Source organism: Embiotoca jacksoni, unplaced genomic scaffold, assembly GCF_022577435.1.
Source record: "Embiotoca jacksoni isolate LCO1_2020_lvr unplaced genomic scaffold, fEmbJac1.0.p SCAF_13, whole genome shotgun sequence".
Taxonomy (NCBI): Eukaryota; Metazoa; Chordata; class Actinopteri; family Embiotocidae; genus Embiotoca; species Embiotoca jacksoni.
Genome location: NW_027185263.1, coordinates 10,696,444 through 10,717,275, shown reverse-complemented (window position 1 = coordinate 10,717,275; position 20,832 = coordinate 10,696,444). Strand labels below are relative to the sequence as shown.

Sequence of the window (20,832 nt, the reverse complement as noted above, 5' to 3'; positions counted from 1 at the left end):
AAGACATGCGGGACAAGCCGAACATCCTCCTTTAATTATTCAAATCTGTGAAAACTTGGTTTTGAATCTTAAATATTTCTGTGCAACAATATATCTAGCAATAAAGGTTAGAAATAATCACTCAAAAACCTAGCTAATCTGTGCACATGGGGTTTAATCAGATTTGGAAAAACACAAGTGTTGCCATGTTTCTATTCAAATGTATTAAATCATATTGTTGCATGCTAAGACATGACCTCCCTCTCGTCAAACCAAGCACTGCCCACTTCAAACCAATAAGTGAAACGCGGGTGAAACACAAATACAGAAAATCTGTTGCATAAAGTATAACACATTGTTGTATTTATGTAGGAGTCAAACATTCAGAATATGTTTTTCAGGGCCTTTAAACATCTAGTCTGAAATTATGATATGAAATGTTCTAGATAATGCACAAAGTGTATTACTGACACTAAAAAGGGCAGACTGATTAAAAGAAATACATGTATTTTTACCACATACCTAACATTCCTGTGTGGAATTGTGTATATTTTTGCCAAGAAAATGAAAGAAATCACATTAGCTGGAAAATCTCTTATTTCTTTTTTGTTAGAAGTTAGATAAGAAAATCAAAACCACGATTAACAGGAAGCTACATTTATCAGCCATTTAGCAACTCAGACTTAAAAGAAAACAGCAAAAGACCAGTAATTAGCTGCAAAAGCTAACTTTATTAAATTAACATATTGTATCAGTTATACATGAACAGGATATATTGTGTTTATTTGTAAATTTCCTATATGGATTTTTTTTTTAACCTGGCACGGACAGAGCCAGGGCAGTTGTTTTCCCGTTTCCCGTCTTTGAGCAAAGCTGAGCTAACTGTGTGCAGGTGGCAGCGAATGGTACCAATCTCGTCTCAACTTTTCCTTTAAGATTGTTTTTAATAAACAGAAGAAAAAAAAACAGACATTGTTGGTGAGTTTAATTCAATAGCAGAAGCTCAATTATGTCAAATTATTCAGATGAATATTAGACATAGGCCTATAGTTTAGCAAAATGGGGGTTTCCTCGGCCATTAAGGTAATTTCATATTCAAGCGGCAGCATCAGCAGAAGCCCTGGATGCATGTGCTTGTGACCTGCTTTCCAGAGCACAAATGGGGGAAAAGTGTATGTATGCAGTTCTTAATGGTAGTAATTTCTGAAATGGCCCATAAGGTTGATTTAGCGCTTGCGGTGAGACAGATCAGCCAGAGTTTAAACAGCAGGATGCTTCATCAGGGATATGCTGCGTGCGCTAGCGGTGAATAGGAAGCAAGGGCGGAGGGGGAACGATGCTGCCCTGAAAATACTGCCCTCATTCATGGCGCTCTCTAAACACTAATCAGTTTAGGTGTAGATTGATTCCAGTCAAAAGGTTCAGCTTTGTTTAAATTGAAGGACGGGTACGAGGCATTGGCAAGCATAATGCTCTGAGCTATAAAGAAAAAGACAGAGAGCTTAGTGAATCCTCAAGAGGGATTCAATAAGGAATGGAACTCGGTTAAAATTTCATCCTTGTTTACAGCATCTGAGACGAGGAGAGGGTTTCATTCAATTAAGCCTCTCCCATTCGTCCCTCTGCTCACATAGTCTGTCTTCTTCTGTCTCTGCCTCCTTTTCTCATCCCTCTGACCTCCTCCCTCTCTCCCAATTAGTTAAAGGGAAACCAGATGAATGTTCCCATGGGAAGCCAGTACATCACTGACCCACGGCTCCACTACACACACGCAGACACTCCCTCACACACAAGACGTTCCCCATGTCAGAGGACCATTTATATTTAAAATTTATCACTGTTCTTTGATTTTACAGCCAATATGTATTGATACAAAGCATTTATAAATGTACATTTGCACTCAGGCAAAGCTCGATATGGTACAATAACACAATTTGAAGCCATAAACTGGCTCCGACCACCACAAATCATTCGTAACACAATGGATCTTGTTTGTTTGCAGGCTGTAAAAATACAATGACTGAGAAATTCAGTTCATTTCCATCTTAAAGCCAGAAAGAGAAAGGAAAAATGTAATTACACACCAGAAAAATAACTTAACTTTCCACTAAATTCAATTTGAATGATCTGAGTCTGGCATGCCGCCAGACCAAGTGTCCGCATTGCGTCCGCCTGCACAGAGAGCTGGAAATTGGCCCTGACTCACTGACCTGGAGGGAGCTGGATGGCTCCATCAGCAGAGTTTTGATGAAACCTTTTAAAGGCTGCAGTAATTGATATGTATTCCCTTTTTATGCTGTTGTGGAAAATACTTGACAGAAGAAATTATTTTGATTTTGAATACAGAAACAGTTTCATGTAAATTATGATAACATATTTGTATGATCAATTTTCTTTAAAAAGTTCCTTTGTTCCATGCCTATATAGAGAACATTTGCAATTTGAATATTGCAAAATAAAAAGGTTTTCATTATTTTAATAAGAAACATTACATATAAAAATAATATTTTACTGCTTCGTAGAGTCTGAATTAACATATTAAAATGTTTTCACTTGCAAAGCCAGCAGTTACGCAGTTTCAACAGAGGACTACCATCCACTACTGACACTTTCTAACCTGAATGTTGTACCTAATGAAGCCTTACAGGAACTACGAGTCTTTTCTTTTTTTTCTACAGTTTATTATTTACCTTTGACTTGTGTGATATAACCCATATATCAGGCCAAATTTTACTGTAATAACCACATAATCTGGAAGGGATTCCTTATATGTGGAGATCATTGTGATCTTACAGAATTCGTATTAATCTAAATGGTTTACTGCAGAATGTTTTTGCAGTGTTGGCTACAATGGCAAAACAGTCAAAAAATTAAATGAATACTTTATACTGTACAGTATAAAAAGTATAGCAAGTTATATTGTCATACTACACAGCTTAATATCAGTAACCCTATCCAGGGTGTGTTAAAACATTTGCATTAGCTTCTGTTCAAAAGCATCAAATCACGTTTACTAATTTCCTCATACTGGTTAACCACAGAAAATGCAGAATAAACTTTGAACATTATTTGTGCAGCTGGGATAACAGTATAACTTACACTGTTTATGTCACTATAATTGTTTATTTTGAGAATGGATGGTGCCATTTTCATTTAACTGTGATGTGTTTTGTTGAAAACCTAACACTTTTTTGTGACTGTTTAGATGAGTTTAGTCATCCATGCATCAATCAGAAAAAAAACATAAGACAATGGGCCTCATTTACCAACTGTTCTTAAGAAGAATTTTCTTCTTAAACCCCACTTACACAGATTTTACGAAAGTTCTGGCATTCACCAATGTTTTCTTATTTGGGATTTGTTCTTAGGTAAGAACCAAATCTACGCACACTCAAGAGCACACTTACACACATCTGAGTGCTGATATGTTTGAGCCAAATAATTTAGTTAATGAATATATAATACGTTTTTTTGTGTTTTCTTCAATTCTATATTTGTATAGTATAGTCTTTAATTTACAATGATATTTTTATATTCAAAATTTTAATAATTACTTTCATTACTTTACAAATCATCATGGTTTTGAATAATCATTACACTGACACCCTGACAACCTGACAACAGCTTTGCCTTCCAGGTTTGACAGCAATGAATTGCTTGTTAGTCAATTTAAATGAATTGGACTTTTACAATGTGATTCTTTATATATTACAACTATTCTCAAGAAGGGAAAAAAAAAAAAAGACATTTCAGTGAATTTTTTGTTTCAAATTTTTTTTAAATTAATTTCTTGAAGTGTTTCTGGGATTGTAATCAGTGTTAAGGCTGTATGTGTCAGTATTTGGGCTGTTCCCTCCTGTATGTCCAGGACCATCTAAAATTAGACATGGGGCAGGTGAACAGGATCTGGGTGCAGGTCTGGAAGTGCCGCTTTCAATTAATGAAGACCGTGGGATTCATCAATATAAGAATACGAGTGCGAACAAATACGGGGTTTAACAACAGGTCGTGAATCTGACGTAGACTTTTTCTTAGGACATTTCTTAAGAACAAATTTGAGAAAGATCTTAAGAACGTATTGGTGAATGAGGCCCAGTGTTTTTAAACATTGCCTACATCTTTCAAAAACGTAAGTGGTTCGTAGTCATCCTGAGTTTTATTTCCGAGGATCGACTTGAGAAAAGGGGCAACTCGGAAAAGATTGATGTGGAAATCTCTGGAGGTGGAATCTGACTCGACTCGACCGCTTGGCTGAGTCCCGCACAGATTCTTGGTTCCCCAGCTGACCAATGCAACCTGCGAGAGAAATAGTAACTTTACACTTAATTCTTAATTGTTTTTAAATGTCCTTTTCCTTTGTCTTATGTTTTGATGCTTTTAATGGTTTTATGTGAAGCACTTTGAATTGCCTTGTTGTTGAAATGTGCTATACAAATAAACTTGCCTTGCCTTGCCCCGCCCTGCCTTACACAGTCACTAAGAATGTACGTGGTCACATGACGTGAACTCATGTATTGCTGTGGATATCTACCACCAGGTGATACTCTTATGTGATGTGCTGTTGCTGTACATTGCTGCTTACCTGTATTGTGCGTTCCTCATAGTTCTTGAACACAGCACCTCCAGAGTCACCTGTCCCAGTAAATATAAAGACACACACAGGTTTTTATGCAGAATAATGGGTTAGTTACTGAGCTTCACGATTGCTGCTGGATAACATATGGATGTAACAGAGGAAACATACCTGTACATGCTATATGATCTCTATGAGGGTACAGACCACCAGTACACAGAAAGCTATTAGTCACAGCATCCTCGACTTTAGTTGTTCTGACGCCGGGGGCATTCAGTGCATGTTTGATGCATTCTTCTCTCTGCATTGAAGGGTTGGAAGAAGTGCCAGAGCTCAAAATCACTTTTAGGTTTTGAGTGAAAAAAAAAAGAAGCATGCAGACACACACGCACATGACAATGCACAGCTTAGTGATATAAAACTCACCTTTTCATGAAGTTTGGCGTTGACGTGTTTTTCATCCACAAAATGTGATGTCTTGGTCAGGAAACTGAGGGGTTCATAATTATTTGGTAACAGAAGCTCCTCTGGAAATAGAGAACACAAAAACAAGGTAATTTTCTCGCCCTCCTCAGGGCAGGTGAGACGGAGCTTCCACTGGCTTCAGTTTTGTGAATGGACTGCTCTGCCAGATGGTGAATTCCTCCCTGTTACGACCCCTCCCTCTCTGCTTACTGTGGCTCAAGTAGCATCTTCCTGCAGGAGCTTGTAGTCAGGGAGGGTTGTTAAGGTGATGTGGCCTGTGTAGGCCTCTAAATACCAACATGCTTTCACTGTGTCTGTTTTTATCCACATCTCCCGGATTTGGTTTGCATTACCCTTTTCTTTCCAACTTCAACGCTAACACAGATTTGTCACTCTCAGAAAACTGACACATAAACCTGTCTGGTCTCCTTTCACTGTCATTAGCATTGAGCTGGTGTGTGACACTCCCTGACAGGGATGTCCGTGCCCCCCTCGCTTAACCCTGAGGGGCTGGAGCACCTTCATGGAGGCTCCATATGTCTGTAAGGCAAACGTGTTATTCGCTGTCTACATTCAAAGATATTCAATGGTGGTGGGAGCGGTGCATCTTGTGAGTATATATTTTAGTATATATGAAGACCAAGCTGTGTTAAAGCATGTAGAGTTACCACACCTTGTTGCCTGCAGGTGGATTCTCCAACCAGCCTTAGAGCGTCACTGGTCTGCTGGGTGCAAGGTATGCAAATGGGTCTGAAAAGAAATTACTTATTTGAAATGGGATAGTAGAAAGTGTAAATCTCCAAGCAGGAGTGAGAGTGTAACATTAAATTCAAGTACTGACGGCATCGTTTGTAGGACACAAGTTCTTACCTCAGCTCACTGGAGATATTAACATAGTCCGTTAGTTCGATAAGAGCCACATCGTAGTCATAGAACTCATCCACGCCTTCCTTACTTTTGGCACTAATATTGTATTTTGTGTGTAATGTGAAATGCTTAACTTTTTTCATTGGGAAAAACACAAGACGCAACCAGCTGTTAGTATCATTGCTACCATCATCTGGATATTATCTATTTATTTATTAAATATTTATCATTACCTGCTTCCTTTTTTCCATCATCAAATTCAACTGTGACGTGTTCGGGTAAATCACCAAATGTGAAACAGTGCGCAGCGGTCAAGACAAACTTAGGAGTCACCAGGGAGCCTAGGCATTTCTTGCTTTTTTCATTCTTAGATTTGAAATGATAAATAAGTATATTGTACAGGTGAGTAGGTATACTGTTTAGCACAATAAAGAAAGACACAATTTGTTAAGTGATTTTATATGTGCCAACAATGTCATGACAACATGGTATGGTAGTAAATTATAATGAAATCCTTCATAGGAAGATTGAACTCAGCTGTGTTTTCTCTAATTCAGATATTTCTCAATGAAGTTATTTCCTCAGTGGGAAAATGTGATTTTAATGACTGTAGTGACTAAAACACTCACCTGAACATAAATGAATGCCAACCAGGGATAGATTAGCTTCTTTTGACTTATGTCAGGTTCCTCATACTCCTTGTGAAGTCCACAGAGACCCTTAACTTCTTCTTCATCTGCATGAAGAAAAAACAAATAATTAAAAACAACAAAGTCACTGTGGCAAGTGTTCATGAATGCAGATTGATTCATGGTTAAATCACTGTGCATGAAAGGCTCAATGTTGAAACAAGACATCATTTTCAGTTTGGGTTTCAGTGTCTTGAACCCATTGCATTACATCCAATTACATTACACTGTTCCAGTAGGATACTTAATCATATCTGTCCATCCCTGCTACATCAGGGGTGTCAGGCTGGATTGAGAGTGATGGTTCTGCCTGCTTTCAGGTACTTTGGGAAACAAGAGAACCATGCAGACCTCCAGTTATGATCATATATCTACCCCGAGTTGAATTAGTGCTGGGTGATGAATGCTAGAGTGGATAGTACCACACAAATGATCTCATAGTTGAATACAAACAAAAGTGTCAAACAGCCATCCTCTTTCTTTTTCATTTACCAATTATTTTATCGAAGGTGTCCTGTAAACTTTCAATGTTATTCAGTCTGAAGTAATGCTGGCCTCCGGTTCCTGCTGTGAGGGGTTGCAGGTCATCATCAAAGATCTCAGCTCCGATGGCAAAAACATAAATGTCTGTAACAGAATGACAAGTAGCATGATGAGTCAGGGTTTCTGTAGTGAAGTTTATTTCTTATTTTGTCTCTGTTAGATGGTCACAGGAGAGACAGACAGTAAAAGGGGGAAGAGAGCCGGAGAACAACTCAGTGTATGCGCCATAAGCACTCTCCCTTCTTTGATTAGTTTAAATACATGCTGCCAACTACATGTGATTATATAACAAGAACATGTCATGTATCTGTTAAAACTAGGTGATGTGGACAAAATCAATTATCACAATATTTTGACTTTATCAAAATGTCCATGACTTTTCATGAAATATTTACACAATGAGATTTTTTTTTTATACAAAATCATCAATGTTAGATGACAATGCTAGAACAGTAAGTTCAGAAAATTACATCACTTTACTGTAATTCAGCCTTTAAAACCAGAAAAAGACAACAATTGTGCCATATCAAAATCTAAGAGAATATCTAGTCGTGTCACAATATCAATATAATATCAACATTTTGTCCATCCCTCACCATCTGTAAGGGTAAAACTCACCCAGGTATTCATCTCTTGGTTGAGTATTCTGCTCAGTCGCATGTTTCATGTATACCAGGTTCTTTATTCTTTCCACAGTGGGTGCAGGTGACCCGCCCATGTTATAAGCTCCTGCAAAGAAAGAAACCAGCGTGTTCAGAGAATAGCTTTTCTTATTTGAACATTTAGCCTTTTACCTGTTTTAACCTTGTATGAAAATAACTGTATTATGTTGTCTATATTAATCAGACAAGATGCCATATATATCTTTAGTATATATGCTGGGCTAACCAACTAGCTGGCTGTATCTAGCTATGTGAGTTGTATCAATCTTGTCATTTAACTCTCAGCAGGAATGCACATAAGCACATTTTCCCTAGTTCAAGTCAAACTCTTCCTTTAAATATATCATTTTCCTACAAATCAGCAGCTTATTCGATGAAATGAGCCCAGTAACTATACCAAGAGGCTTAACTTGCCATCAGTAAAAATGATGATGGCATGACGATGTTCCTTGAAACCCTCTTCTCCAACTTGATGCTTTATGATCGACATCTTCTCGTAAAAGTTCATGAAGACGAGGTTCAGATTGGTTCCAGTGTTTCTGTCTTTGATTTAAAACACACACTCACTGTAAAACTTCCATTCGTTTTAAGTTGTGTTTAAAAATTGTAGAATAACAATAACTCAGTGTGCTTGACTCACCATCTATTTCAAATTTTTCCAAATTACTCTTCACGGTTTTTAGTAATATTTTGCTATCCAGAAATTCAAGAATGTTGGCAACTTCAAATATTTCAGAGGAGAAAAAGACGATCTCATAGTTTGGAGTCACGCTGAAGGATGAAATCTGTGGGCACATTAAACAAATCAGCAAGGGGGATCATACTAGATGAACTGTTGACACATCTTTGTGATCACATGTAAACTAGTGAAACTGCTGTGAAATCCCTTGTTAGTGCAACACCTCCTTATATTTCTAACTGCTTATGGTTGTTATTTGTTGAGTAATTGGATCATTTCTCAGCACAAAGTGTATCCCGTAGTGTGCATTGACAACAAGCCAAAAAAGCTCGCGCCAAGAAGCATCAGTCAAGATTATGATGTGTAATTCATAATGAAATTTACTTCTAATGGGCCATAGTGCTGGCATCCAAACTGGATTACATTAAGTCTGTACATGTTATGTGTACAGCGTGCCAAATGTGCCTCTAAAAGTGTGTCAGACAAACTAAAGACCCTCATACATAATTCATGCCCTTTGGCCTTCACACCAGTTGGAAGAAAACACTTCTAAATATATACTTTTCAATAACTACACGACATTTCTTGACCCACAAGTAATTCTGCATTCCTCTGTCATGCTCAGTAGAAATGCAAACATGTCATTTTATTACTGATCAAGAGATTGATTAAATGTCCAGCGCTGTATTTCTAACATGTTTTAACAACTCAGCAAATGCATTGCCAGCATTCATCAGCAGTAATCTGTAGTTTCACCCCATGTGCATCCTTAGACCCCTAAACTGAGCCCACAATCAGCAAAGAAGTCATAATATAACTCCAGACCCAGCACAATGCTGCTGACTGTTTGCAAATTCAGCATATTGTAAGATAGAGAGGGCTCTCTCCATTAAAGAAAAACACTGTAAAACCTTTAATGTATACTGTTATATCATTTTGGATAAAACCCACATGTCCCTGGTATTTTTACTGTGATTTTAATCAATAGGAAAGCTTTTTGGTTCTCACCTTTGAAATAAGTTTTGTGACAGCATTTCTTGCTTCTTTGAATTGTTCTTCGTTGATGCTCTCAGAGATATCCACCGCGATATAGATGTTAAGTACCCCACTTTTGGAAATTCTGATTTTTCTGCCCTCCTGTGTGTTGTCTGAACAACAGAAAATACTGTTACTGTGCTATATACATTATATCCCACATTCGTATACTCTTTTTTTAGAAGAAGAAGTATATCACAAGACAAAGCAGCTTGTTTCTTGTACAGATCAAAGATATTTTGTTATAATAAGGACTAAAAAGTAGCATAGATTGTCAAAGCTGAGGTATGCAGGTTTTAATGGCGTCAGTGGGCAAAAATTATACAGTAACCTTTCAGCGTACTGTTTTGCAAGTGGTCTAAGAGAACACTAGATGGATGGATGGCAGGCAATATCATCCTTCAATGATAGGCCCAGTTGATGTCGCACACCTCAGGAGATCCACATGAAAGCCACGAGGTCAAAGGGCTGATGGGTAAGCCAACAGCCAACCATTACCTCGGCCATTCACTGCCACAAGGGGTTGAGAGACAGGGTGACAGCCCCTCTGCAAGACAAAGGAGAGTGTAGCTGCTCCCCAGGGAGTAGGCGGGCAGGCAAGCAACTGCTGTGCTGCTTGTGCATGTGAAGCACAAGTATATACTCTTCTGGTGGGAGGGGCTTAGGACAGAGAGGGAGGGAGGGCTGCAGGAGAAGGGCTGTATTTTCAAATTATGCTGTTTTGCCGTTCCAAAAAATGGTATACACCAGCTTTAAATGATCAATCATTTGTTTTGTTTGACAACATATGCTGTAATAGCAAAAATGATCCCATAGAATTGCTGGTAAATGATGCTAATAATCAGATTAGATCCAGTAACTTACCTGTAGTGTCTAAAGTAGTGAGACTTTCTTTGATTGCACTGCCAAATGCTTCTGAAACCTCCAGTGGAGTGTCGTAGGTGTGTTTGTCTGCAAGAGTTAAAAGACACAAAATCAGAGGTTTGCAGTAATCTAGTCAGGTGAAATGGTACCAAGCAAAAGTACTCAACCACCAAGAGCGACGTTCAACTCTCTGGAGTTAAAAGCAGCATTTTTAGGTGAGAAGCCGGGCAGGGATAACATCCTTGTCACTGGAACAGCGACTCTTACTGGTTGCTCAGCATGAAGATCCCATCTGACCAATCAATATGAGTCAGCAGGATGTGATCCCTCACTGGCGTCCCACCAGTGTGCTTTTTGAAATGATAAAACTAAACAACACAAACCCAGCGCAGTCCAAACACCAGAGCACACCGTTTGTAAGACAACTAATGGGCAGGTTATTCTCGATCAAAACTAGTTTATGAAGGCGGAAACTGAAAGTTTTCGTTGTGTTGCACTAAAGGCGGAGTGAAAGTGACATGAAGCGACTTTCAGCCTGTAATGTTCTCTGTTTCACGCAGGCAGGCGGCTTCACATTTATTGACTCACTGACAACAGTTTTAGTTTCACATTACTTCTTACTTTTGTAACTTTTGGTTTGGGTTTCAAGAGCTATGGAAACATTTACTTAAGAAAATTAACTTGACAACCTCATGCCTCTGAACTTTGCAGTGTCCCTTCAGCAGGTCTATGTATTGACTTTCCATTTGGCTCCCAGCGGACCTTTTTAAAGGCAAAACATTGAACAAATGAAACAGACTGTGTATGGCAAGTATAGGTATCTGTCTTACAGTAGCATGCTGGCTCTTTGGCGGTCCAGTGACCGTTCTCCTGACAGACTCTCTCTCTGGAGCCCACCAAAAACAAGTTGTCTTTGCAGGTGTATTTCACTGAGTCGTCAATTCCAAACATGTTCCCTGTTCTTGAGGCGCCAGCTGGGATACCAGGATCTGCACAATTGTCCCCACCTATGGTAAGAAATTTTTAAAAAGTCACGAAAGAGACACAAATAGAGATGCATTTCAAACCTGACGAGAGGAAAAAAAGAGGTGGATTCTTATAACTTAATACACTAATATTAAATATTCTTCACAAATAGATAGCCTGAAGACAAAATCCTACTCAAGTGAAAGTACAAAAGTATTGTCAGTTGTACTTCAAGTATCAAAATTACAGATTATCATATATGACGAGATTTCAATTGTTGCAACAATCTATCAGCAGCACCAGAGCACAAAGTGGAGTTTTTATTACTCTGCATACAGATTAGTTCAGGGATTCCCAACCTCTGGTTTAGGCCTCTCTAAGTGGTTGCAAGATAAACCTTTGGGGTCTTGTCATGAATATTGGGAAAAGAAATATTTAAAAGAATATTTTATGAACTTATTGTAAATGTATGTAAAATCTTCATTGGCAAAGTTACAAGGATAACTGCAGCAATCAAATTAATGTAAAAAGTGTATTTACCCCAGAATCGTTTTGAAAAATAAGTATAAAGTAGCATGAAATAAAAAATAAATTAAACAACGAAAAACACTTTTGAGGACTTACTGTCACGGCTACAGATGGGAGTGGAGCCGTTCCACTTCCCATTTTTTAAGCAAACACGGCTGGATGAGCCTCGCAATGTGTATCCAGAGTAGCACTCATACATGGTGTTGCTGCCCACCAAGTAATTCACCTGAGGAGGGGACACGTTTCCATTCTCCAGCACGTTGGGGTCTGGGCATTCAACAACTGTGAAAGAAAAGAAAATGATCTGAATTGTCATGTAGAGCAGGCAGTCCTGAGGTAAAGTGAGAAACCTCACTGTTAGATTACTCACTCCTGCATTTCTGAGGTCTAAATTTGCTGGGTGCTGGTTTCCAGGTGCCGTTAGGCTGGCACAGTCGGGTCAAATATGGGTATGGATAGCGACCTTCAGGACAGTGGTAGACCAGCATGCTGGATCTCTGCAGCTGCTTGGTCAGATTGTAATGACCTCCTTCGATTTGAACATTGTCCTCTGTGCATTCACACCTCACCTCACCTCCTGAAAGGAAATGGCCAAGATCTAGTAACGTACTCTCATTTTAGAAAGTGACAGAGCCACATAAGACATTTTCACAAACTGAGTAGCAGTACATTAAGTAAGGATTAAATTCATTTGTAAAAATCACAGAAGACCCCTTTAATACAAAGATCTCTATAGCCTTTAAGAGGTTTAAGATGCTATGATGTTAAAAAAACAAAAAAAAAAACAACATTGCATATTTAAATTTGACCTATTGTTTATATTTAATGATGCTGTAGTGAAAATAAATTTGGCACTATTAGAAACATGAAATGATCTTACATTCAGACAAATAACAAGGCAGCATGACAACATTTTAGATGGTTTCTTTCCACAAGAGTTTTTCTTTCAGTATTTAAACGTGTGTTGATGACTAATTTTTAACAGCAATTTTGGTTTCTACTTTACATATGCATGTTTGTTATTATAATCAATTTTACTGTTGTTAAAATGTTTTTAAAAGTTTGGACATTTGCCTTTTTTTTTAAACTTCTAACTACAAACCTCAGCTCTAGTTATGCAGTGATCATAGATACATCGAAACACACATGGACATTTTTGTCCATTTGTAAATTCTAAATTACATATGTATTTCAATTTAAAGTAAAATACCTCACCCATACAGAGGAAACAGGAGATCACAGTGATCCAACTCCAGTGGACAGAAATTGCCATTCTGAACCTGAAACTGGTTCACAATTTAAAAAATGAGAGGATAAAATGAGCTGCACTTTTGTTTCAGAGTGGACAAAGATCATCCTACTACTTATTAACCTAATGACCAATAGAAGGAGATCAATAGATGTGTGTGTGTGTCACATTAAACAATCCCCACAAAATCTTACAGTTACATTAAACCTTAAAAGCAGTGAATCAATCAACTTGATTAATATGGAATTAAGCAAGCATATTTTCACTGACTATATTCATCACTTGCTGTATTAAATATAGTACAAGTAGATATCACTTGCAGTATTTTCGAAATTCTTTAAAAGGGAAAACAAATTTTTTTAAAAAATCCTGAAAGACAGACTTAGAAGAGTTAAATGAATACAGCTCTCATTACCTGCAGTGTAATATTCCAAATTCTTGTTGTTACTCTGTTTTGTGCATCCTGACTTTAAGTAGGACACAGCTTTGCCTTTTTGGGGCTTTCCCCCCATGTTTACACACAAGGTCACACGTCTAATAGTTGTGAAATAACGGCAAATATTTGCTTCACCATTTCCCAAAAATGTGAGGCACTGGTGAGCATTGTGTGTTGACTCATTGAACCAATTATTGATGAAACACCCTGTCATGCCAGATTGGTTCAATTGTAGCTCTTGCTGATCCTTACAGTCCCTTCATTTGTTGAAGTACTCACTCAGTTAATGTGCTAATACACTTTACGATCAATTAAATTTGTGAAAGCAGTTAGTCAGTGAAAATAAATGTATTTCAAAATCAAAGGTCAGCATGTTAAATAAGTTCTTAGTTTTTTTGCGTCACTTTTTGGAGTTCTCATTTTGAACATTTGCTTTTTTTTCTGTGCAAAATGTCAAATTTGCACTTCAAATAATTCAATAGACTGATTACTGTGCAACACTGAACACGTTCATGCTACCAGAGAAATAAATCCTCTGGCGCCACCCTCTGGACAAATCACATTTCTGATAAGACCTTACACAAAGCTTACAGTTGTCAATATTTTGTTCCATCCTTCATTTTTGGAGATATTTTATTTGTAAAATTTCTCTTTTATTGAAATATCGACATTTTTTAAAACTGTGCAGATATTTGTTCATTTTAATGAGCATTTAATACGCATTTATTACATTGTGCACAGTTTGAGTCAGTGCCGTGTTTCTGCTTTTTTTTTTTTTCTCAAAATGTTTGCCAACAGGAGGCGGTAGTGCAGCGCACAAAGCAAGTAGCGGTCCAAGAGAAGAAGAGAAGAAAACAGGAAGTGACCACAGAGCGGAAGTTGTCGACTGTCAAACAACAACGCGCCAAATTTGCGCTTAACTCTCTGATGTCGCTGCTTCAGGCACTTGAAAAAAGTTTGCCTGATATTTGCAAATAGCTACATGTGGAAAACTGTTGTAGGAAAAAGCTGTGCAGGTAAGAAAATGATTTGTACCTGTCAACAACTTAGCGGCCGGTTCCTTCAGTGCATCGTGACATTTAACAGCCTACAGTTTGACAGTAAAAAATGCCGCAAAAGAGTAAACATTAGCATGTACAATGTTGTGCGTGTGTGTAAGTGTGTTTTCTGACTGTATTTGTGTCTGCAGCATGGCGGTGCCTTTCGTGCAGGACTGGGACCTCGTTCAGACTCTGGGAGAAGGAGCCTACGGAGAGTATGAATCCTCCTTATCATCTCAAAAATGCATTATTTTGTCATAGCTGTGCGTCTCAATTTCAACACAAATATCCTCTGGACATTTTCTATGTGATGGGAACATTTGAAGGAGTCGAAACGTCAGACATGTTCATTTTAAGTCGTATAAATACAACTAAATACTAATCAAAGAACAGGCTGTATCACCATGTTAATCTGAGAGATCAATGAGATAAATATGCATGGTAAAAACTAGGGGGGGGGACATAACGGCTTTTCCTCATCCTGCATTTTTTTTTTTTCTAATACAACTAATTGTATTTACCTTAAAGATCTCAGTCTTGTCTATAATTTAAATCAAGTTTAGAGAAGCAAGCAGCTGCACCAGCACAGAAACTAAGCTGTGGAAACTAACTGCTGTGGACAGGTCAGCAACAACATGTATTTTAACCAACTAAACAAATCCATTTCAGTTTAACTGTATGCAATATTTAGAATATTGTCACTGCTTCACTCTTTCTGTCAGACAACCCCCTCTGAGCTCTTGGAGCTAAATCTGTTATAAATATCTTTTCTCTCTTCAAATCTACCGGATTCCTTTTACAGAAACAGTAATTTTACCTCAGAAATTGGAGCTGCTGGTTTACACCTGCCTTGATGGGCTTGTTTGTTTGAGTTATTGTGAACTTAACACAACAACTTACTACTTAACACAAAAAGAATTATGATTTTCACGTTTGACATCTAATTATCACACCAGACATTGTGCCCATCTTCACTTCAGCCTTAATTCATCCTCGGGCTTTCTTCAACCCTGTGCTCTCTCGTCTTTTGTTGTGTGATTGGTCTTTCCTCTTTCTGTTTGTGTTTCAGAGTGAGGCTGCTGGTGAACAGACAAACAGAGGAGGCGGTAGCAGTGAAGGTGATCGACACCTCGCAGGCAACTGAGTGTGCTGAAAATGTCAAGAAGGAGGTCTGCGTCCATAAGGTGGTTCAGCCTAGTCTGGGTCCGCCCACGTATTGCTTACATCTTCAGTCTTCGCTGTGATCATAGTCTGGAGACTCTGTTCATATGAAAGTTCACTCAGCCCCTCTGAAGGGTTAACTAATTGGCAGCTAGTAGGGGTGTCTCCATGCATTGGTGTTGAAATCAACCTGTTCTGAAGTGTAATTCCAACAATGCGGGGGGTGGTAGAGCAAGATAATGTCATACAAACAGTTGTTGCAACGCTCGCAAATATTGAGGAATTGAAGCCGAGGAATAAACAATGCTCTTTGTATTCTTAAATTTACTTTGCAAAGTCTGCTGCAATGGTAATTTATCGACATGGTGTTGCACTTTGCTAACATTGGGGAAGGGCCTTTGGTGTTTCCGGCTTGGTGAGATAAACAGCATCCAGTTTATGGTGGTCAATGCTAATTGGTTAAAGGCTCAGTCCGAGGAGAAATGTGCACACGGCTGTTATTCAGCAATTGTGCTGTTTGGAGGAACCAGAGACTTCTGTAAGTCTGTGATGTCACGAAGTCATGTCATATACCCTTTACATGGGCCATCGTGCAACCTTTTATTTGGGAGGAAACACAAAATGTTCATTCAGGAGTGGAACTAGCAAACTACAAAACTGAAGAAAACCTGTGGTTGTCAGCCAGTCAGAAAAGAGGGTCACTGATATCAATACGTCTTAGAGCTTCTGAGAGAAGCTTAAGAAAGAAGATGTAAAACCATATTGAGATGGTTTTTGGTACTGAAGACCACATCAATATGAAAATCAAAACCGCAAAGAAAAGAAGGAAATATGGCACCTTTTAAAAGCACTTCATACTAACTGGAATAAAAAGGATTCGCATTGGTTTTCAATGCTAATAAGATTCATTGTGATAAAAGAGAAGGTTGAGAGTTGAGAAAAATCCCATTTTACAGTTATTTTTTTTTTACTCATCCCACAGTCCTATTATTATACATTCTGCATATTTACATGTCGCTGTGAGAAATTGATCAACACGAAACTACTTTTCAGGGCTTAATTTACGCCGGACTGTTCAAGAGCACTGTTTTATGAGAATCTTGCGGTGTGCGTTCATATCGCCACATTTACTACTGTTTGCTAGATGCTCAACCACTCCAACATCGTACGTTTTTTCGGCCATCGGAAGGAAGCGGTGACTGTTTATCTCTTCCTGGAGTACTGCTCCGGAGGAGAGCTGTTCGACCGAATTGGTGAGTCACACAACATGAATTTGTCAAATTAGTTAATTACCGTTTACTTACCTGACTCAGCTATGTTTAGTGAAACCTTTTCATTTCAACCTGGTTTAGCGTAACGTAGCTAATTTGTACATTTAGTTTAAAATTGACCATGATCGTAGGATGGAAATAAACATTATCTATGTGGCCCAATTGTAAAAATACTGTTTGGTGTTGGTTATTAATCAGGGTATTAACATGTTCTCTTGGTTTCATTTTAGAGCCCGATGTGGGGATGGCAGAAAAAGATGCTCACAGATTTTTCCAGCAGCTTATAGCAGCTGTGGTAGGTGAAGCAAATCTGTAATGTTGATGTGACTTCCTGCATGTCTTTCTGCTGTCATTCACTTTGTCGCACCTTTAAAGGAGTACCTCCACAGTGTTGGCATCACCCATAGGGACATAAAGCCAGAGAACATTTTGCTGGATGAAAAAGGTGAGGAAACACAGATTGTATCCAGGTGTTGAAAGAATATCATGTATTTATTATAACCATGTTCTGCTGTTGTCCTTCAGATAACCTGAAGCTGACAGATTTTGGCCTGGCCACCATGTTTCGCTTCAAAGGACGTGAGCGTCTTCTCAGTCGACTCTGTGGAACTCTTCCCTACGTGGCTCCTGAGCTTCTCAGCCAAACAGAGTACCGAGCGCAGCCTGCCGATGTCTGGGCTTGTGGGATCGTCCTCACTGCCATGCTGGCTGGAGGTAAGATCACAAACTCTCTGGACACTATATAATGAATGTGCAATCAGTAATCAAGTAGCTTAACAACAGAAGGTAAATCCCCAACTATGTCCAAAAAGATAAGAACTAGAATATTTTCAGCTATTTCTTTGATGTGCAGTTTTATCATAGGAGATGATTAAATGTGACTCTTTCCTTGTTAGGTAGTAGTTGATTTAATTTCTTTTTATTCCTGAATTCTATCAATTTTAATACCAAAAAAGTCAATACTGCAAATTGCATCACATTTTTTTCTTAGAATAGCCACTGCAAAATCAAGCACATTTGTTCATAAATGAACACTCAAGATCTCAACAGCGGTGCGACTGGATCGAGATGATATAGTGAAGCAGTCAGCCCGCTTCCCACTCAGCGTCACACCATTTCACTGTCACGAGGACAAAACTGAAACGATAAAATATTAAACTAACGTAAATTCGGGGGGTTTTAGAATTAGATGTGTTCATTATGAATATTATTATAAAAATACAAGAATTCTCATGCACCTGATACACAATTCATATCTTTCTACATGAATAGAAAAAAAATTAAATGCCACTGTGATTTCTTCTCTCTGTGCAGTGGAGGTGTGGAAACATTTTGTCTTTGTGTTGCATCTTGGTTAGAGCTGCCTTGGGACCAGCCAACAGAGAGCTGTCAGGAGTACTCGGATTGGCTGCAAAAGAAAACGTACCTACCTCCCTGGAAGAAAATACAACCAATGCCTCTTAGTGAGTCCCAGATCATGTCAATTTAATTGCTGCATAATTCTTTCTTCAATCCGTAATCAACTTCGCTCTTCAGGTTTGTTATCCAAATTACTGCTTGCCAGTCCAGACACACGGATCACCATCGCAGACATAAAGAAAGACCGCTGGTTTACTCATGGTGAGTCCCACTATCCGTGTAATAGATTAAATTCAACTTCCATGTTCACTTGACTCATGTCTGTCAGTCCTTTTCTGTAGATGTAAAGCAACCACCAAGTTCTCTGAGCTCAGGAGGGAACAAACTTCTTCGGTCTGATGTGGGACTCGTATCCCGGGCCAACAGGTTTAGAGCTTTATGTCTTATCTAAATTTAGAGTTTCCCTTTTTTTGGTGCCTGTGATCTGGAGACAATCTTCCTCTTTCCATAGTGATGACAGGATGCAGTTTTCCAGCTCTCAGCCCGATCTTGCGGCAGGCAACTGGGAAGCCTTGTTGATAACCGGTCAACCCGAAGGTCAAGTCAGCTTCTCCCAGCCGACCAGGCCGGAGCATATGTTACTAGGTAGTCAGCTACTAGGCACACCGGGAGCCAGTCAGGTAATTTACATACTCAGTGCTACATTGGTTACCATCAAATGAATGTTATCTTGTTTTATATACACCCTTCTGAATTAAATGCATCTGAGTCTTTACAAAGCAAATACATTACTTTTTAAAAATCTGTCGTAAACTGCCACATTGATGTATTTACAATGTCACCTTTTTTTCCATGTCCTAACCTCTTCCTTCTTCCTACATATAGTCACCATGGCAGAGACTAGTGCGAAGAATGACTCGTTTCTTCACCACTGTGAATGCCGATGCCTCATTAACTGCCCTGAAAGACGCCTGTGCTGACCTGTCACTGGGTTTCAAACTCACCTGCACCAAACAGGTACATGTGTGCTGACGTATTCAGAATTCAAACGTTTCCAGTCATAAAATATTGTTTGTGAAATCCAGACTAACACAAGTTTCCTCTCGTTGCGCCGGACCACAACACACTTTGGTTTAATGATGCTCTTTCTGCTCTCTCTGCTCTTCAGGTGACGGTGAGCACACTGGACAAACGCAACAACAAACTCATCTTCAAAGTCCATTTGCTAGATATGAATCAGAGAGTGCTGGTGGACTTCAGACTGTCTAAGGTGGGTTTTATTTAAAATGGTACATGTAGTTCATTCATACCTCAGTCAGATATGATATAGACATTTTTAGATTCAATGTCACTAATTTCTGAGTGTATCATTATCGCCTTTGATATCAAACCATTTACGTCAAAGTGATCCAGTGAGAGCTACAAAAAAGATGTATTAAGGGCTAGTTCATTACTTTTAGTGGAGCCATTTTGCCAATATAAACAGATATATGAAACGGGGCTCAAGTTGTAAGCCATTCAAAATATATTTAATACATAATACTAAGCTGAATCAAGTGACAAACTATGAGGGAAAATAACTTAAAAAAAAAAAAAAGAAAGAAAGAAAACTGGCTCCATATTGAGAGAAGCAAAAAATAGCAACCAAAAAAAACGTTTCAAACTTTGCCATCGTTGGTCAATACAGTGCAGGAGATTCAAAGCTGTCCAATCAATGATTTACCTGTCAACCAACTTTTATACATTTATATGTAAAACGTTTTGATTGTAAGACCAACTGTACAAGAACTGAAAGGCATCATCAGAAACACCTAATGAGAAGGTCTAAGGGTACATGGTGCTCGTTGTGCGAGTGTGTTTTCATCAGAGAGATGTTGATAAGTGTGTGTGTGTATTTTTAGGGGGACGGTTTGGAGTTTAAGCGTCTCTTCGTGAAGATCAAACAGAAGCTCGGTGACATCGTCAGCACTCAGAAGATTTTACTCCCCATCACTTGAACGGCCTCTAAAAACAAACGCACACTGCTGTGGACATTAAACAGACTGCCTGTACATATTTAGATGTTTGGCGTTCAACATTTTAAACATATTCTGCTGTTCTCCTGATGTGTGATTGTGAACCTTGTCCTTCTATCGGCGTGAGAGCAGACAAAACTCTGATCACGTCCTCGTTCCTTTAAGTTGTTCGTTAATAGGTTTTAGTTCTTGGTTAAAAAGTACACTCGGTCAGGCAGGGTGGTAGAAGAGTGTGTGTGCGTGTGTGTGGTCATCCATGTTCTGCCATCAAGAAGACCGATGCGTTCAGATTATGTCTGATGTGCTTCTGTCCAAAGTCTTAAATAAATTATTAAAAGACCAACATTGTATACTAAATTTTCTGTGATAAATGATAAATACAGTGAGCATGGCCGCTGACAATAATTTCAGTTAGAGAAGAGGTGAGCCCAGTTTTAGCCTTTATTCATGC

The 20,832-nt window shown here is 38.6% G+C and overlaps 2 protein-coding genes across 3 annotated transcripts; one reads left to right on the top strand and one right to left on the bottom strand.

Moving 5' to 3' along the window:
* Positions 1–690: 690 nt before the first annotated feature.
* On the bottom strand, positions 691–13,532 carry cfbl (complement factor b, like). Its single transcript, XM_069146411.1, has 19 exons — positions 13,515–13,532; positions 13,066–13,136; positions 12,221–12,427; positions 11,947–12,132; positions 11,187–11,363; positions 10,357–10,443; positions 9,466–9,605; positions 8,419–8,563; positions 8,193–8,321; positions 7,735–7,845; positions 7,066–7,200; positions 6,514–6,620; positions 6,118–6,250; positions 5,888–6,017; positions 5,691–5,767; positions 4,979–5,079; positions 4,724–4,853; positions 4,562–4,611; positions 691–4,275 (listed from the first exon to the last, which is right to left on the bottom strand). The coding sequence occupies exons 2-19, from the start codon at positions 13,121–13,123 to the stop codon at positions 4,081–4,083; spliced, it is 2,298 nt and encodes a 765-aa protein (XP_069002512.1). The 5' UTR covers positions 13,124–13,136; positions 13,515–13,532; the 3' UTR covers positions 691–4,080.
* A 919-nt stretch (positions 13,533–14,451) lies between these two features.
* Positions 14,452–20,783, top strand: chek1 (checkpoint kinase 1). 2 transcript variants are annotated; one of them, XM_069146409.1, is made up of 14 exons: positions 14,452–14,551; positions 14,725–14,790; positions 15,645–15,759; positions 16,881–16,989; positions 17,238–17,302; positions 17,383–17,452; positions 17,533–17,721; positions 18,366–18,470; positions 18,544–18,627; positions 18,708–18,792; positions 18,878–19,046; positions 19,252–19,383; positions 19,535–19,636; positions 20,268–20,783. In XM_069146409.1, exons 2-14 carry the CDS (start codon positions 14,726–14,728, stop codon positions 20,361–20,363), a joined length of 1,386 nt encoding a protein of 461 aa, XP_069002510.1. In that variant the 5' UTR covers positions 14,452–14,551; position 14,725; the 3' UTR covers positions 20,364–20,783. The 2 variants fall into 2 exon arrangements, with proteins under 2 accessions (XP_069002510.1, XP_069002511.1); XM_069146410.1 differs by lacking the exons at positions 14,452–14,551; positions 14,725–14,790 and having other exon boundaries at positions 15,697–15,759; positions 16,790–16,989; positions 20,268–20,773.
* Positions 20,784–20,832: the final 49 nt, after the last annotated feature.

Excerpts from the sequence above, each read along its gene's own strand:
- cfbl (XM_069146411.1), bottom strand. The coding sequence starts at position 13,123 with ATGGCAATTTCTGTCCACTGGAGTTGGATCACTGTGATCTCCTGTTTC. Across the intron at positions 7,201-7,734 it reads ACCAAGAGATGAATACCTGG|ACATTTATGTTTTTGCCATC; the intron begins GTGAGTTTTACC and ends ATTCTGTTACAG. Across the intron at positions 5,080-5,690 it reads ATCCACCTGCAGGCAACAAG|AGGAGCTTCTGTTACCAAAT; the intron begins GTGTGGTAACTC and ends CTCTATTTCCAG.
- chek1 (XM_069146409.1), top strand. The coding sequence starts at position 14,726 with ATGGCGGTGCCTTTCGTGCAGGACTGGGACCTCGTTCAGACTCTGGGA. Across the intron at positions 17,303-17,382 it reads AGCAGCTTATAGCAGCTGTG|GAGTACCTCCACAGTGTTGG; the intron begins GTAGGTGAAGCA and ends GCACCTTTAAAG. Across the intron at positions 18,471-18,543 it reads AATACAACCAATGCCTCTTA|GTTTGTTATCCAAATTACTG; the intron begins GTGAGTCCCAGA and ends TTCGCTCTTCAG.